Below are 16,154 nucleotides of genomic sequence, written 5' to 3'. Positions count from 1 at the left end.
GCAAAGGTGGGGCAGGAACTGGGCAAATAGGAGCACTGCTCCCTCTCCATTGCGGGTAAACCCTGGTCATCAGGTTGGGAACTACACTCGGTGTAGCTGGAAGTGGTAAAAACAATGACTGCAGATGATGGAAACCAGATTCTGGATTAGTGGTGCTGGAAGAGCACAGCAGTTCAGGCAGCATCCAAGGAGCAGCGAAATCGACGTTTCGGGCAAAAGCCCTTCATCAGGAATAAAGGCAGAGAGCCTGAAGCGTGGAGAGATGGTGCAAGCCTGGATGTGGTGCAAGTCTGGCCCATTCCCCAAGCCTGTGCCTCTGCAGTGACCCGAGCCATCTTCCACTTCATCTGGAGGTCAAAGGTGGACTGTGTCCACAGGGACACCAGGTACAAAGCCCTGGATAAGAGGGGAAGGATTGATCTAATGCTGCACTTATCCTGATGGCCACCTTTGTGTGCAGCCACATCAAGCTGTGTGTAGATTCTTGGTATGCAAACACCAAGTGTCATGAAATACTGAAGTTCTATCCATCCCCAGGTTATGAAGAATGGGCCTGACCTTCGTGCCATGGAAGGTTCCAAGTAATTGGACTGTTCTATATCACCCAGCCTTTATGGAAAAACTTACAAAGGAAAACACCTTTCACCACAAGGCCATCAGCAGTGGTCAGCAGAAAGTGTCCTTAAGATACTGTAGGAAAGGAAGAGCATAGATCCTTTCAGATGGTTCCCTGAGCAGACTGTCAAAGTCATTTGGCAGAATGCCTCATAACTCGAACTTTCCAACAAGCACCAAGATGTCGCTTGGCTGGTGGTGAGGACACCACCTGTCGAATCCTTCACATATGCCTGGACTCTCCATGCTACCGCACACAGCTCTCAAAGCGCTGTGGGGATGTTGAGACCATCACACGTCCCCTTCTGTGTAATGTGCCTTTGTAAAATAAGTCTGGAGAGAGATGCAGTGGTTTTTGTTGAGGTTTGTCCTGATCAGCCCCATGACGCAGAACTCTGAGCTCTACAAGTTGTTCCCCAGAATGTGCACCGTGACAAATATCAACAGTGCCTGGAGGACCATCTGGTGAAACATGCTGTTTGGTCTGCCCAAAACTTGCGAAGTTCCAGTTTAAAGCGTTGTATCGACTGAGTGCTATAGACTGGCACATTCCAAGGTCCAGGGCTATATATTGAGGGATTAACCAAAGCTCGGGGCATCTGTCACCAGGGCGCAATGGGGAAAGACCACTGTCCGAGCTCCTTTCTGCCGAAGTACAACGGGAGTCCGTTCAGTTATGAGACATTCTTGTTGCCTCAAAAAGTAAGTAAATAGTGTCCTGCATGAGTAGAAATTGCCTTTGATTGCAACTGCAGGGTTTGTCAAATTCCAATTTATTTTTATCTTCAAAGACTGCATAGAAGAACTGTTTTAATATCTCATGTAATAAAGTTTTGTTTTGTGAATAAAGTATATTTTCATTTGGGGAAAAACACATTTCCTGGTGTCAATGTTCATCAATGTTGGAATAACTACCAGTGATCTTTGCAACTCTCTTTCCAAGTACCTTTAGCTCTCTGGTCTTCTCCTTTTTAAAATAAACCATAATTTGCCAACCCTTCCAACTCTCCTAGAAAGGAGGGCCATTTGCTCCTTTACCCCCCCCTCCTCAGGAAGCACATTTGGACATGATCTTTCCGAAATGCATCTTATAAAGGTAATTTGTTCAGTACAGAAAGCTGAGGAAAAGAAGGAATTAAGGGTTTAGATTTTCCTGATATTATATAAACATACCTTTTTATTTTCTGCATCTGGTCAATGGTTTCTGGGAGAGGAATGTTGATGGTTTCAGGCAGAAGCAAGACAAGAATTGCTGAAAACACTGTCAAGGTCCCCATCAGAATATACGGCAGAAATTCATGATAAATTCCTGTGAAAATATGGAGCATAAAGTCTCATAGCACATCAATAAGTCATAGACAGCACATATTTCACAGGCATTGAGGTCAAAGAATATCTTTTAATTTGTAGTTTCAATGTAGTAATGGAATATAATGTGCTGGGATTTAGTTTTTCCACTACTGAGGTCATCTCCAGCTTAAAGTATGGAAATGTGGTCAAAAAAGGGACAAAATTAAAAATAACTTGTCTGCGTGGATCCAGTGTTTGTAACACGAGAGATGAATTGATGCATTAAAAGAAATAAATTGGCATAATATTATGGAGATGTGGTTGCCATGTGACTAAGGCTAAAAACAAAATATTCAAAAGATTTATTTTTAAGGAAAAGAATTGGATAACTCTGTTTTTAAAGAATGAGATCAGGGCAGGAGAGAGAAATAGTCTTGGTTCAGAAGATTATCCATTGGGTGGGGACAATAAATAGTGATGGGATAAATAGTTATGGGGATAAAGTTTATAAGCCTCCAAACAGTAGTTACACTGTAAGACAATCAATAAATCAATAAATACTGGGAGCTTGTATGAAATTAACTTTAATAATCATGGATGATTTTAATTTTCATATTATTTGGATAATTCAAGTTGGCATAGACAGTGTGGAGGACAAGTGCATAGAATGATGTTTCTGCAAAATGATTGTTTCAAACCAATCAAGAAATGGCCTTATTCAGCCTTACAAAAGTATAATAAGGCAGAATTAATGATCTCAATAAGGAATCTTTTAGCAAGGAATGATAACAGCATGGCATAACTTCAAATTCACATTAAGGATGTGAAATCTGTCTATGAAAAAAGTGCTTAAAATGTGAAGATAGAAAATTAAAAACTGAGGTCTCCAGTATTACATATGTCAGTCTTCAACCAATTTGATTCACTTCACATGATATCAATAAACCATTGGAGCTACTGGATAATGCAAAGGTTGAGGGCCCTCACAACATTCCAGCAATAATAATGAAGACATGTGCTCTTAGATTTGCTGCCAAGCTGTTCCAACAGTTACAACACTAGTATCTACCTGACAATGTCAAAACTTGCCCAGGTATATCCTGTAAACAAAAAGCAAGACAAATTGAACCATCACAGTTACTGCCTCTTCAGTCTACTCTCAATCATCAGTAAAATGGTGAATGATGTCATCAATAGTGCTATCAAGTAACGCTTGCTTAGCAAAAACATGACGTTTGAGTTCCATCAGGGCCATTCAGTCTTGGCCTTATTATCGCCTTGGTTTAAATATGGTCAAATGAGCTGAATCCCAGAGATTAGGGGAGAGTGACTGAAGAAGGGTTACCGGACTCAAAACGTTAACTCTGTTTGCTGTCCACTAATGCTGCTAAATCTGCTGCATTATACCAACAATTTCTAGTTTCGTTTATGGTATCGACAATCCCTAGCAAACCTTGAATCAGACCAGGCACAAAGGAAGACGGTTGTAGTTGCTGAAGATCAATCATCTCAGCTCAAGGATATCTCTTGCCGGAATTCTCCTGGATAATTTCCTTGCCTCAACCATGTTCAGCTATTGCATTAACGACTTTCTCTCCATTTTAGGGTAATAAGTGAAGATGTTTGTGAAGGATTGAACAATTTGCCCACTTGTTATTCTGTCTGCATGCCTCTGCAGGCTCTTTGTGTCACCTTAGCACTTGCCTTCACACCTATTCTTGTGCCATCTGAAAACTTGCCAATAGTACATTCACTTTCCTCAACTAAATTTTTTTTTATTTCAAAAATATACTTTATTCATAAATGATTTGATGGTCTGTACATTGGATCATGCCATACATATGTCAATATTTACAAACACAGATTCGACTTTATTCTTGTCCTTTACAATCCTGTGCATTTTTTCAATCTTGTATATATACATATATTTGGCTGAGGCATCAGCAGAGCCCAAAAAAAAACGTCTGTATGGGCCCCCTGTTCTTCTTTCGGCAGGCCGATCTTACACGGTGGTCTTTCCCCACCGCGCCTTGGCGGCAGCTGCCCCAAGCTTCAGCGTGTCCCTCAACACGTAGTCTTGGACCTTGGAATGTGCCAGTCTGCAACACTCGGTCGGGGTCAACTCCTTCAGCTGGAAGATCAACAGGTTTCGGACCGCCCAGAGAGCGTCCTTCACCGAGTTGATGATCCTCCAGGCGCAGTTTATGTTCGTCTCGGTGTGAGTCCCGGGGAAAAGGCCGTAGAGCACGGAGTCCCGCGTCACGGCGCTGCTCGGGACGAACCTCGACAAGCACCACTGCATTCCTCTCCAGACTTCCTCTGCATAGGCACATTCCAGAAGGAGGTGTGTGACAGTCTCGTCCCCCCCGCAGCCACTTCGAGGGCAGCGTGCGGTGCGGCAGAGAGTCCGGGCGTGCATAAAGGATCTCACAGGCAGAGCCCTTCTCACCACCAGCCAAGCCACGTCTTGGTGCTTGTTGGAAAGTTCTGGCGATGAGGCATTCTGCCAAATGGCTTTGACAGTCTGCTCAGGGAACCGCTCGACAGGATCCGCCCTCTCCTTTTCCCGAAGGGTCTCAAGGACGCTACGTGCTGACCACTTCCTGATGGACTTGTGGTCAAAGGTGTTTTTCCTCATAAATATCTCCACGAAGGACAGGTGATACGGAACGGTCCAACTACTCGGAGCGTTCCGCGGCAGCGAGGCCAGGCCCATCCTTCGCAACACCGGGGACAGGTAGAACCTCAGTACGTAGTGACACTTGGTGTTTGCGTACCGGGGATCCACGCACAGCTTGATGCAGCCACACACAAAGGTGGCCATCAGGGTGAGGGTGGCATTGGGCGTGTTTTTTCCCCCATTGCACCGGTCTTTGTACATTGAGTCTCTTCGGACCCGGTCCATCTTTGATCTCCAAATGAATTGGAAGATGGCCCGGGTGACTGCGGCGGCACAGGTCCTGGGGATAGGCCAGACCTGTGCCACATATAGCAATACTGAGAGTACCTCACACCTGATGACCAGGTTTTTTCCCGCGATGGAGAGCGACCGTTGCCCCCATCTGCCTAGTTTCTGTCTCATCTTCCTGATCCGCTCCTCCCAGGTCTTGGCGCACGCCCCAGCCCCCCCGAACCAAATACCCAGCACCTTCAGGTGGTCAGTCCTGACGGTGAAGGGGATAGAGGATTGGTCGGCCCAGTTCCCGAAGAGCATGGCCTCGCTCTTGCCTCGGTTTACCTTGGCCCCCGAGGCCCGTTCGAACTGGTCGCAGATGCACACGAGTCTGTGCACGGACAGCGGATCCGAGCAGAAAACAGCGACGTCATCCATGTACAGGGAGGCCTTAACCTGCAGGCCCCCGCTGCCAGGAATAGTCACCCCCCTCAGGCTCGCATCCTTCCTGATGGATTCGGCAAATGGCTCTATGCAACACACAAACAAGGCGGGTGAGAGGGGGCATCCCTGCCTGACTCCAGATCTTACAGGGAAGCTATCTGATTCCCACCCATTGATTGAGACTGCACTGACAATGTTGGTGTAGAGCAGTCTGATCCAATTTCCGATTCCCTCCCCAAAGCCCATTTTGGAGAGGACATCCCTCATATATGTATGCGATATCCTGTCAAAGGCTTTCTCCTGGTCCAGGCTGATGAGGCAGGTGTCCACCCCCCTGTCCTGCACGTAGGCGATCGTATCCCTGAGGAGTGCGAGACTCTCAGAGATCTTCCTGCCCGGTACAGCACAGGTTTGGTCCGGGTGGATCACCGATCCCAGAGCAGACCTGACCCGGTTGGCGATGACCTTTGACAGGATTTTGTAGTCTGCATTTAACAGTGAGATCGGTCTCCAATTTCTAATTTCCTCCCTCTCCCCCTTCCGCTTGTAGACGAGGGTGATGATGCCTTTCCTCATGGATTCACTCATGGTACCTGCCCGGAGCATACTGACATACACCTCCAGCAGGTCCTGGCCGATCAAGTCCCAAAGAGCGGAATAAACCTCGACCGGTAAGCCGTCGCTTCCGGGAGTTTTATTCTTTTCGAAGGACTCGAGGGCCTTGGTCAGTTCATCCAGAGATAGCGGCTGGTCCAGCCTCTCTCGTGTTCCGTCATCTAGGACCTCCGTGATAGAGGACAGGAACGACTGGGAGGCCGCGCTGTCGGTCGGCTTCGAGTCATACAGGCTGGCGTAGAAGGATTTGCTGATCCTCATGACGTCAGCCTGAGATGACGTTACCGAGCCATCTTCTTTCTTCAGGCTGCTGAGCACGGAGCTCTCTTTGTGCACCTTCTGGAAGAAGAAACGTGAGCACGTCTCGTCCTGCTCCACCGAGCGGACCCTGGACCGGAAGATTATCCTGGAGGCCTCCGAGGCAAAGAGCGAGGCTTGCTGGCCCTTCACCTCCTTGAGGTCCTCCGTGACATCCACCCCCATCGTCTGCAGCAGGAGCAGGTTCTGCATACTTTCCTGGAGCTGGGACAGTTTTCCCCGCCTCTCTCTCGCCTCCTGGACACCTTTGAGGATAAAGAACCTCTTGATGTTCCCTTTTACCGTTTCCCACCAGTCCGCTGGAGACTCAAAGAGGGGCTTCACGGTTCTCCAACCTGCGTAATCCCTCTTGAGCTCTTCGATGTTTCCCGGGGTCAACAGCTTAGTGTTCAGTTTCCACGTTCCCTTGCCCGCCCGCTGTTCGTCTTGTAGGTGACAGTCGGCCAGCAGGAGGCAGTGGTCAGAGAAGAACACCGGCTTGACGTCGGTGGATCTGACCGAGAGCGTTCGGGACACAAACAGGTAATCTATCCTTGAGCGGATAGACCCGTCTGCCCGTGACCAGGTGTATCTACGCTGCGCTCCGTCTGCAGGGGCGCTGAAGACGTCGTGCAGCTTGGCGTCTTTGACCGTTTCCATCAGGGCCCTGGACGTAGCGTCCGGTTTACTGTCCCCCCCGCCGGATCGTCCATCAGCATCAATGATGCAGTTGAAGTCTCCGGCCAGAATGACCGGCCTGGACGTAGCCAGCAGCAGTGGAAGCTGTTGCAGGACGGCCAACCGTTCACTCTTACCCACTGGGGCGTACACGTTGATTAGTCTCACGGGAGCGTTTCTGTATTTGACGTCCACGACGAGGAGGCGCCCGCCCACCACCTCCTTAACCTCGGAGATGGTGAAGTTGCCTCCCCGCAACAGGATACCCAGGCCGGAGGCGCGGCTATCGTTGCCCCCCGACCACACTGACGGCCCGTGGGCCCACAAGCTCGACCATCTCCTGTAACTGCTGAGGTGCGGTATCCCGCACTCCTGCAGAAACAGGACATCGGCTTTGACGTTGGCCAGGAAGGCCAGCGTTGAAACACATCGCGTAGCCGCTTTAATGCTACGCACATTTATGCTGGCAATTTTAAACCCCATTTTAACAGTTTGCGGGGTTACCAGTGTCCATTTTCTTCTGGTCTTGCTCCAGTGGGGTAGCTGCGTGCATCCCCGTGGTGACAGCAAACTGCTGGACCTTCCCAGGGCTGAGGTAGTTGTCCGGCTCCACGCTGGAGTCATTTCCCCGCTCTGGTGTCATCGTGTCAGACCCAGGGTCCGCATCGCCCCGTTCTCCATCTGACATCAGGGCTGTCACTGGGACGCTGCTCCCAGTTCCCTGGAGCTGTGGGCCGGTGGGTACCCCTTGGTTCTCACCGGGTAGGGGGAGGCCTTCACCCATCCCCTCAGAGGGATCGTCTTTTCCTTCTTGGGCGGTGTTGCCCTCCTTTCTCCCCACGGCGCTCTGCCTCTTCCTCCGGAGGCGACCCTTCTTGCGCCCGTCCTCACCCTCGGAGGAGCTGCCTGTATCCTCCTCTTGGAGGTGTCTCTTCCCCCTTCGCTTGGTGGCTTTGGGGCCCTCGAGAGGTTTCCTTTTCCTGTTTTTAACGATAATCCACTGCTCTGCCTCCTTTGATCCCTCCTCTTCCATTTCCTCCGTCTGTCTTGCAGGAGCTTGGGTCGGCTGCTGCATCTCCCCGCTGTCTGCTGCCTGCTCCTCTACAACTTTCCCTTCCTTCTGGGTGCCTCCAGGCACCGTTCCTTTGCTGATTCGCGGTACCTCGTTAGACTTTGTCGGTCCGCGGCTCGTGTTGCCACCTCCGGCCATCTGTGCGTAGGTGGCGGCTCCTCGTCTCGGGCAGGCCTTGTACATGTGGCCCGCCTCCCCGCACAGGTTGCAGCTCTTTTCCTCCCGACAGTCCTTTGTCAAGTGACCCTCCTGTTTGCAGTTCCTGCAGATGGTCACTTTGCAATCCACCGCCACGTGTCCCGACTTCCCGCAGGTTCGGCACACTTTGGGCTGCCCTGCATATGTCAGGTAGCCTCTGCTCCCTCCGATTGCGAAGCTCGAGGGTGGGTGGAGGATGTTCCCACTGTCATCGGCCCTCAGAGTTACCTTGACCTGCCTCTTACTGGTCCAGATCCCAAAGGGGTCGATCACATCGGTGGCTTCTCCCTCGACTTGGACGTACCTTCCCAGGAAGGTCAGGACATCAGCCGCTGGAACGTAGGGGTTGTACATATGGATTGTAACAACCCGGTTCCTCTGTGCAGGAAGCACACACAATGGCGTCGCCGACAAGATGGAGAACAGCGGCTCCCCTTCCTTCTCCTTGAAGACCTTCAGGAGCTGTTCGCACTGCTTCACGCTTCTGAAGGTCACATCGAAGTAGCCTGCCCCAGGGAAATCCTGCAGGCAGTACACGTCTGCGGCTGCAAGGCCGCAACACTCCAGCAGAACTTTCTTCACAAACACCGTCCGATCCACCGGTGTGTGCTCCTCCACCTTCTTCACAGTCACCCTGACTGTGTTCCGAATGCCCTGGCCCGGGCGGCGAGTGGCTGCTGAGGCCATAGCTCAGAGGTTGGCTGGTCCCTGAATTGGCGTTAGGCCGAAGCCAGCATGAAGATCCACCAAGAGCAGGTCAGCACAACCAAACGATCCTCCAACGTCCAATCACGATCCAGCGATGGTCTCCAGCAGCTCCGACGACTCGCAACACGACCCCCGCAGTTTTTCCCCCGCCAGCACGCTTCTGCTGCGTCGAACCTCCAACACTCGAGCAGAATCTCTTCCTCTGGTCCTCAGGAACGACACATATTCCGAGCCAAAAGGCCAAAAGGCCTTTCCTCAACTAAAGCATTAAAAAACATTGTAAATGACTATAGCCCCAGCACTGATTCCAGTAGCACAGTAATTACAGATTGCTATCTAAAGTACACCTCTTACTCCCAGGAGTAGTTTTTTTATTTCCCATTTTAAAGCTGAACACAGCTGCTTCCAACCCAGGTTTCATCCTCTCAAACTAAATGCTAAATTCTACCAAGTGATGCTCACTGTTTCATAGTGGGTCTTTTACAGGGACTTCATTAATAAAATTGTCTCATTACACATCACCAAATCCAAAATCGCCTGATACTGGTCAGACCCACAACATATTGTTTTAGGAAAAACTGACTATTCCAATCTACATGAAGACTAAAGTACAGCTTTATGATTAATGTACAGCTTTTGTTCCTGAAGAAGGGCTTTTGCCCAAAACGTTGATTTTCATGCTCCTCGGGTGATGCCTGACCTGCTGTGCTTTTCCAGCACCACGCTCGCGACTCTATTCTCCAACATCTGCAGTCCTCACTTTTGCCTGTTTTTTTTCATGTTCTAACGATCTCCTGAGTTATTCTCTATCCCGTTGTGTAGTGACTGGTAGGACACCTATAGACTGCTCCAACCAATGTCGTGTTTCCCCTTTTGTTTCTTGTCTCCACACTTACGGATTTTGCATCTTATGATTCAAAATCATTTCTTGCTGTTGTACTTATTCCACACCATACTACCATGGCACGGTGACTCAGTGGTTAGCACTGCTGCCTCACAGCACCAGGGAGCCAGGTTCAATTCCAGCCTTGGGCAACGATCTGTGTGGAGCTTGCACATTCTCCCTGTGTCTGAGTGGGTTTGCTCCAGTTTCCTCCCACACTTCAAAGATATACAGGTCAGGTGAATTGGCTGTGCTAAATTGTCCATAGTGTTAGATGCATTATTATTCAGGAGTAAGTGTAAGGGTCTTTGGAAGGTCGGTGTAGACTTGTTGGGCTGAAGGGCCTGTTTCCACACTGTAGGTAATCTAATCAAAGCTAACCCTCCTACGTGCCTGTCTTTTTGAAAAGAAACACACCCCTGAATATTTCGTTCCCAGATTTGATCTTCTTGTAACCATGTAATGACCATAAGATCACACAATTATTAGACCACAGGAGGAGGCCATTCAGCACCTCCTGTCCTTGCACTGGTTCTATTTTTTATTTGCCAGTCTCCTGCCTTTTCCCCACATTCGTGAATGGCATTTCTATCCAATGTCCTCTTGACTGCCTCAAGTAAATCTGTCACAATCACATTTCCAGCAGTGCATTCCATATCCTAACAACTCGCTGTGTGAAAATGTTTTTCCTCACATCACCCTTGCTACTTCTACATGCAAGTTTATGTCTACGCCCCCACATTCTTCTCTTTTTTACTAGAGGGAGCAGCATTTTCCTATCTACTCTATCAAATCTCTTCTGAGCTTTCTCTCTCCAAGGAAAACAATCCTAAATTCTTCAGTCTACCCTCATAAGCGAAGTTTCTCAGTCCCAGAAAAATTCTTGTAAATTGCTTCTGCACTCTCTCCAATGTATTCCCATGTTTCTCATGATATAATGACCACAACTACATACAATACTCCAGCTGAGGTCAAACAAGTGCCTTGTTTCAGTTCAACATTACATCCCTGCACTTGTATTCTGTGCCCTTATTGATAAAGCCAAGAACATGGGTGCTTTATTGACTGCTCACCAACTGTACCACCACCTTCAAGATTAGTGCAAATCATACTCATAAATCTGTATTTGCTCTGAATACTACGCACATATGTAAAAACCCATTAATTTTGCCTTTTTAAAAAACATACCTTTTCCCCATTTGGTCCTATTTATTACTGTTTTGCTACTTTTCTGCACTCTGTCCCTCCCTATCCCACCTCAGGTATTGTCATCAAATAGCTGCCCGATAATGCTGTCATATCTTCTTGCTTTGTAAGCCTCCATCTCCACTCTCTCAACCCCTCCCCCACCTCTAATTAGATAAAAACTCTCTATAAAGGCCTTATTTATTTTATTGGTCTCAGCACAGTTAAAGTGAATCCCATCCCACCAGAATAGCTCCCTTCTACCCCAGTAATATTGCCAGTCCACCATGAACTTCAACCCATTCCACCCATTGCTGAGGTGCATATTTGACTTGTAGACTGTATTTACCTCATGTCAGTTTGCTCATGCCTCAGGTAGCATTCCAGGGATTATTACTTTTAGTCTTCTGCTTTTTAATTTAGCTCCTAACTGTTCAGTCTTCCAGCAACACTTAATTTCTAGTCATACCAATGTCGTTGGTAGCATAATGAGCACTGGATGTCTTTACTGTGGCAGTTTGGGATTCCCACTTATGGCTGCAGAGAATAATATCTACCCGCCCTAATTATATAGTTCCCTACCACGCATACATTCCAATTTTATCCTCTACTGTGAATGGTTCACTGTACCAAGGTATATTTGCTCATTTTCCCTGCAGTCTCCACTCTTGTCCACACAGCTTGTAAGAACTTCATTACTATTGGACAATTGCAGGTAATTTTCTCCTTCCCTGAAGTGGCACCATGACTGCAGCTCAGAGATCAACACCTCAATTGAGATCAGAAGTTCCTCAAGCTGCAACACTGACAGCAAATGTCTTCACTCTGGGTCACGTTGGTGTCCAGCATCTTCCACATGCTGCAGCAGCAATACCTCATCCTTTCTGTCCTCATTACCATATTTGGTTCAACTCACTGTTCCTCACACCTCATTGTACTGATACTTTGTTTTTTTATGAAAAGAAAAACAAATCACAAAAATCAAGCTAATACTTCAGCAGCTATGCTCTGGAAACAAAAAAAGAAAAACACTGGTGGCCTAAACACAGACTGATGACCTTACATTTAATTTAAAAACTGAAACTATTCAGCAATCCTATGAACTAGTGAGTTTTGAGGACTGTAACAAACACTACATTGGACAAACAGGCAGAAAACTAGCCACCAGGATACATGAACGTCAACTAGCCACAAAAAGACATGACCCACTCTCACTAGTATCTTTACATACAGATGATGAAGGACACCATTTCGATGGGACAACATATCCATCCTAGGACAAGCCAAAAAAAGACAGGCACGAGAATTCCTCAAAGCATGGCATTCCAACTGAAACACCTATCAACAAACACATTGACTTGGATCCCATTAACCACCTCCTAAAGAAAATAGAGGAAATGACATCACCACAATGACACAACCAACCCAAGGAAACCCAAACACATAAATATAAAGCAGACCATACCACCAGCGCTTCATCCGGAGACTCACTGATGATGTCACCTAGTACGGGGATGAAATGTCTGAAAATGAACCTTCCAGTTCACCGAGCAAACCTACATCCAGATCCTAAGAACTAATCAGCGTCTTTCCCTACATTCATGTCATGATGTGGTTCATTACAGGTTGGCCTCTGAATCTGTGCTTTTTATCCTCTCCCACTTGCCTCTCATAGAACAAAGAACAATACAGTGCAGAACAGGCACTTCAGCGCTCGATGTTGCACCAACCTGTGAACTATTCTCAGCTCGTCCCCCTACACTGTCCCAAAATCATCCATGTGCTTATCTAAGGATTGTTTAAATCTCCCTAATGTGGCCGAGTTGACTACATTAGCAGGTACGGCACTCCATGCCCTAACCACTCTATGCATAAAGAAGCTGCCTCTGACATCGGTCTTAAATCTATCACCCCTCAATTTGTAGTTATGACCTCTCGTACAAGCTGACGTCATCATCCGAGAAGAAGCCTTTCACTGTCTACCCTACCTAATCTTCTGATCATCTTGTATGTCTCTATCAAATCCCCTCGTAGCCTTCTTCTCTCCAATGAGAATAAACCCAAGTCTCTCAGCCTTTCCTCATAAGACCTTCCCTCCAGACCAGGCAACATCCTGGTAAATCTCCTCTGCACCTTTTCCAATGCTTCCACATCCTTCCAGGAATATGGGGACCAGAACTGTACACAATATTCCAAGTGTGGCCACACCAGCGTTTTGTATAGTTGCAGCATGAAACATGCTGGACAGTTTATTTCTTACAGTAAACCCTACTGAAGTTTCTGTTTCCCTTTGCTCCAAATTTCCAACAGTATAGTTAGAAACTCATTCGACCTTTATCGGACTTTGCTGAAGTCTCACACTGACCCAAGGGCAGAGATGCATAGGAACATCATCAAATGCACGTTTCGCTCCAAGCCACGCACCAACCTACCTTTTCATCATTCCTTCAATGTCGCTGGATCGAAATCCTGGAGATTTCCTTCCTACTATTCTTGTGAGTTTATTCACACTTCACAGACTCCAATAGCCCACGAAATGGACACAGTCAGTGTGTGGTGATGAAAGGCCTGTGACTAGTGGTGTGCTGCAAGGATCGATGCTGAGTTCACTGCTTTTTGTCATCTATCTAAATGGTTTGGATTTGAATATTGGAGGAATCGTTCATACATTTGCAGATTACACTAAAATTGCTGTTGAGATGCAAAGTAAAGAAGGTTATCTTAGTGTACAATGGGACCTTGATCAGATCAGCCTAGGAGGGGAAGTTTAATTTAGAATAAGTGCGAGGTGTTACATCTCCCTGCTATAGGAAAGATGTTGTTAAACTTGAAAAGGTACAGAAAAGATTGACAAGGATGTTGCCAGGGTTAGAGGGTTTGAGCTATAGGGAAAGGCTGAAAAGGCTAGGGCTGTTTTCCTGGAGTGTTGGAGGCTGCAGGGTGACCTTACAGAGGTTTATAAAATCATTAGGGGCATGAATATGGTATAAATAGCCAAAGTCTTTTTCCCAGGGTAGGAGAGCTCAAAATTAGACGGCACAGGTTTAAGGTGAGAAGGGAAAGATTTAAAAGGGACCTAAGGGGAAACTTTTTCATGCAGACGGTAATGTGCACATGGAATGAGCTGCCAGAGGAAGTGATGGAGGCTGGTACAATAACAACATTTAAAAGGCATTTGGATTGGTACATGGATAAGAAGGGTTTAGAGGGAAATGGGCCAAGTGGGACTAGATTAATTTGGTCATCATGGATGAGTAGGACTGAAAGGTCTGTTTCTGTGCTGTACATATCTATGATTCAATGACTTTAGGTAGTCACCATCACTTTCTCAGAGGCAATGAATGTTGGCTGAGCCAGCAATGTTCACACCCATAAATATTTTAAAAATGCATTAGCTTGAGCCTCCTGATTACTAGTCCAGTGAAATTACGACTGGGACACTGTCTCCCCATCAGGAATACTAAATGAGGAACTCGTGTACTGTGATTGTCTCCAATCTTTAAATATCCTGATCATTTGAAGTGAATTTGGTTTGTTTTGCTCAGTCACTTGTTTATAATAATATGAAAATATTACTTCAAGAACTTCAGTGGGTTCAAAAACTTTTATATGTGGTATAGTGGCCTAGTATTATTGTCGGTGGGCTGTTGTAGAGAAGTGGATAGTGTTGTGGGAACCGACGTTTGAATCTCACCATGGCATGTGGTGGAATTTGAATTCAATAAATATCTGGAATTAAGAGTCTAATGATGACTATGAATCCATTGTTGCTGATTGTCAGAAAAACTTCTCTGGTTCAATAATATCCTTTCGGGAAGGAAATCTACTGTCCTTACCTTGTCTGGCCTGGCCTATATGTGACTCCAGACCTGCAACAATGTGGTTGACTCTTGACTGCTCTCTGGGCAATTAGGTATGGGTAACAAATGCTGGTCTAACTAGTGACGCCCTTACCTCGTGAATGAATAATAAAACTTATTAGAATATTATGTTCACGTGAGCACTCCCTCGTTTGTTCTCAGACAATGGGATAAGATGGTGGGTGGAAGTTATGTGACTTTGCACTGAGAGCTGACTTTGCACTGACTTTGCACTTTGCACTTTGCATTGAACAGTTTTCTTGTGTGTATTTATTGCCTTATTCATCTCTACATTTACAACATATGCATATGAACGGTGTGGATTTCAAAGTGACCTATTCGTATTAGGGATAATACAAGAAATTTCCTAATATTGTACCTTCATATAGAGGTCAAACTATCATCTTACCAAGAAAGAAAATGTAAGGTGAGATGATGCTGCCTACCCTCGAGGCCATCGAGCTCATTCCGACACCCATGTTTCTCACTGCGGTAGGATACAGCTCACTAGTGTAAACAAAAACTATAGCGAAGGCAGTTGTGGTTCCAAATTTTCCAATCATTACTAGCACTGTGGAAATTGCTGCAAGATCTAGAAAATAGACAGGTTAACAATCAAGTTAGTGGAAGCTGCAGTGAATTACAAGCCACTTCTGCCAGACATTTGACATATGGGCTGACCTTTCAAACAGAAAGCTTCTGGCATAGACATTCGATAGCCAGGATTACAAATTACAGAATTATGATGGTGCTTCCAATCGTTAGCAACAATACTGGAGCTTTATGAAAGTTGCTTTGGCCTATGCACTGCTGTCATAATAATGACCAGGCTGCTTTTCAGGTTAAAAGCCACCGCAACTTCCATCAAAGATAGATACAAAATTAAAGAACAGCAATGATAAGTCACTATTGAGATGAGCTGCCCCTCTGTTAACTTCATGAAAATCGATATAACTCTGCCCGGCTCCCAATTAAATATTTCGAATGCTGTCAAGTGTTCCTTTTTCTTTTACTCTTTCATATTTATTATTACTTCCCTTTTGTTAACTTTTGACACTTAATATGACATTGGATTGATCTTCTAACGTATACTTCCATTCCGACAGTGAGGATATTTCATTCATACTTAACTGGCTGTGAAACCATTTGAAAAGTCTGGTGGTTGTAAGAAGTGGTATATAAATACAAGTTTTGCTGTATTCTTGAAAATTTTCCAAATCGGGACTGTGTTGCAAGAAAACGTGCAGGAAGTGCTTTTAACTGCCTTCTTTTAGGTGGTAAAAACCACATATTTGTAAGCTCCTGCAGGGACAGACCTGGAAAGTTGCCACAGTGCAGCTTGTAGATGGTGCACATTATTGCCACTGTGTGCTGATGGCAGAGAAAGTATATGTTTAAGAAAGTGAACGGGTGCTA

The 16,154-nt window shown here is 46.4% G+C and overlaps 1 protein-coding gene across 2 annotated transcripts in view; it reads right to left on the bottom strand.

The window, feature by feature from the left end:
• The window catches only part of LOC140492000 (organic cation/carnitine transporter 2-like), a 126,221-nt gene that overhangs the window by 5,411 nt on the left and 104,656 nt on the right, over positions 1-16,154 (bottom strand). The window contains exons 8-9 of one of the 2 annotated variants that reach the window (XR_011963463.1): positions 15,185-15,330; positions 1,789-1,924 (exon numbers count right to left, since the gene is read on the bottom strand). Coding sequence is in view for 1 of the 2 variants with exons in the window: in XM_072590577.1 (XP_072446678.1) it covers positions 1,789-1,924; positions 15,148-15,330 (319 nt within the window). In the remaining variant the exon portion in view is untranslated. Of the gene's footprint in view, positions 1-1,788; positions 1,925-15,147; positions 15,331-16,154 lie in introns of both variants that reach the window. The other variant, XM_072590577.1, reaches the window with a different exon arrangement.

This window comes from Chiloscyllium punctatum, chromosome 20 (genome assembly GCF_047496795.1).
Source record: "Chiloscyllium punctatum isolate Juve2018m chromosome 20, sChiPun1.3, whole genome shotgun sequence".
Lineage (NCBI taxonomy): Eukaryota > Metazoa > Chordata > Chondrichthyes > Orectolobiformes > Hemiscylliidae > Chiloscyllium > Chiloscyllium punctatum.
Note: the sequence above shows the minus strand (reverse complement) of the source record. Positions and strands in the feature narration are given on the sequence as shown.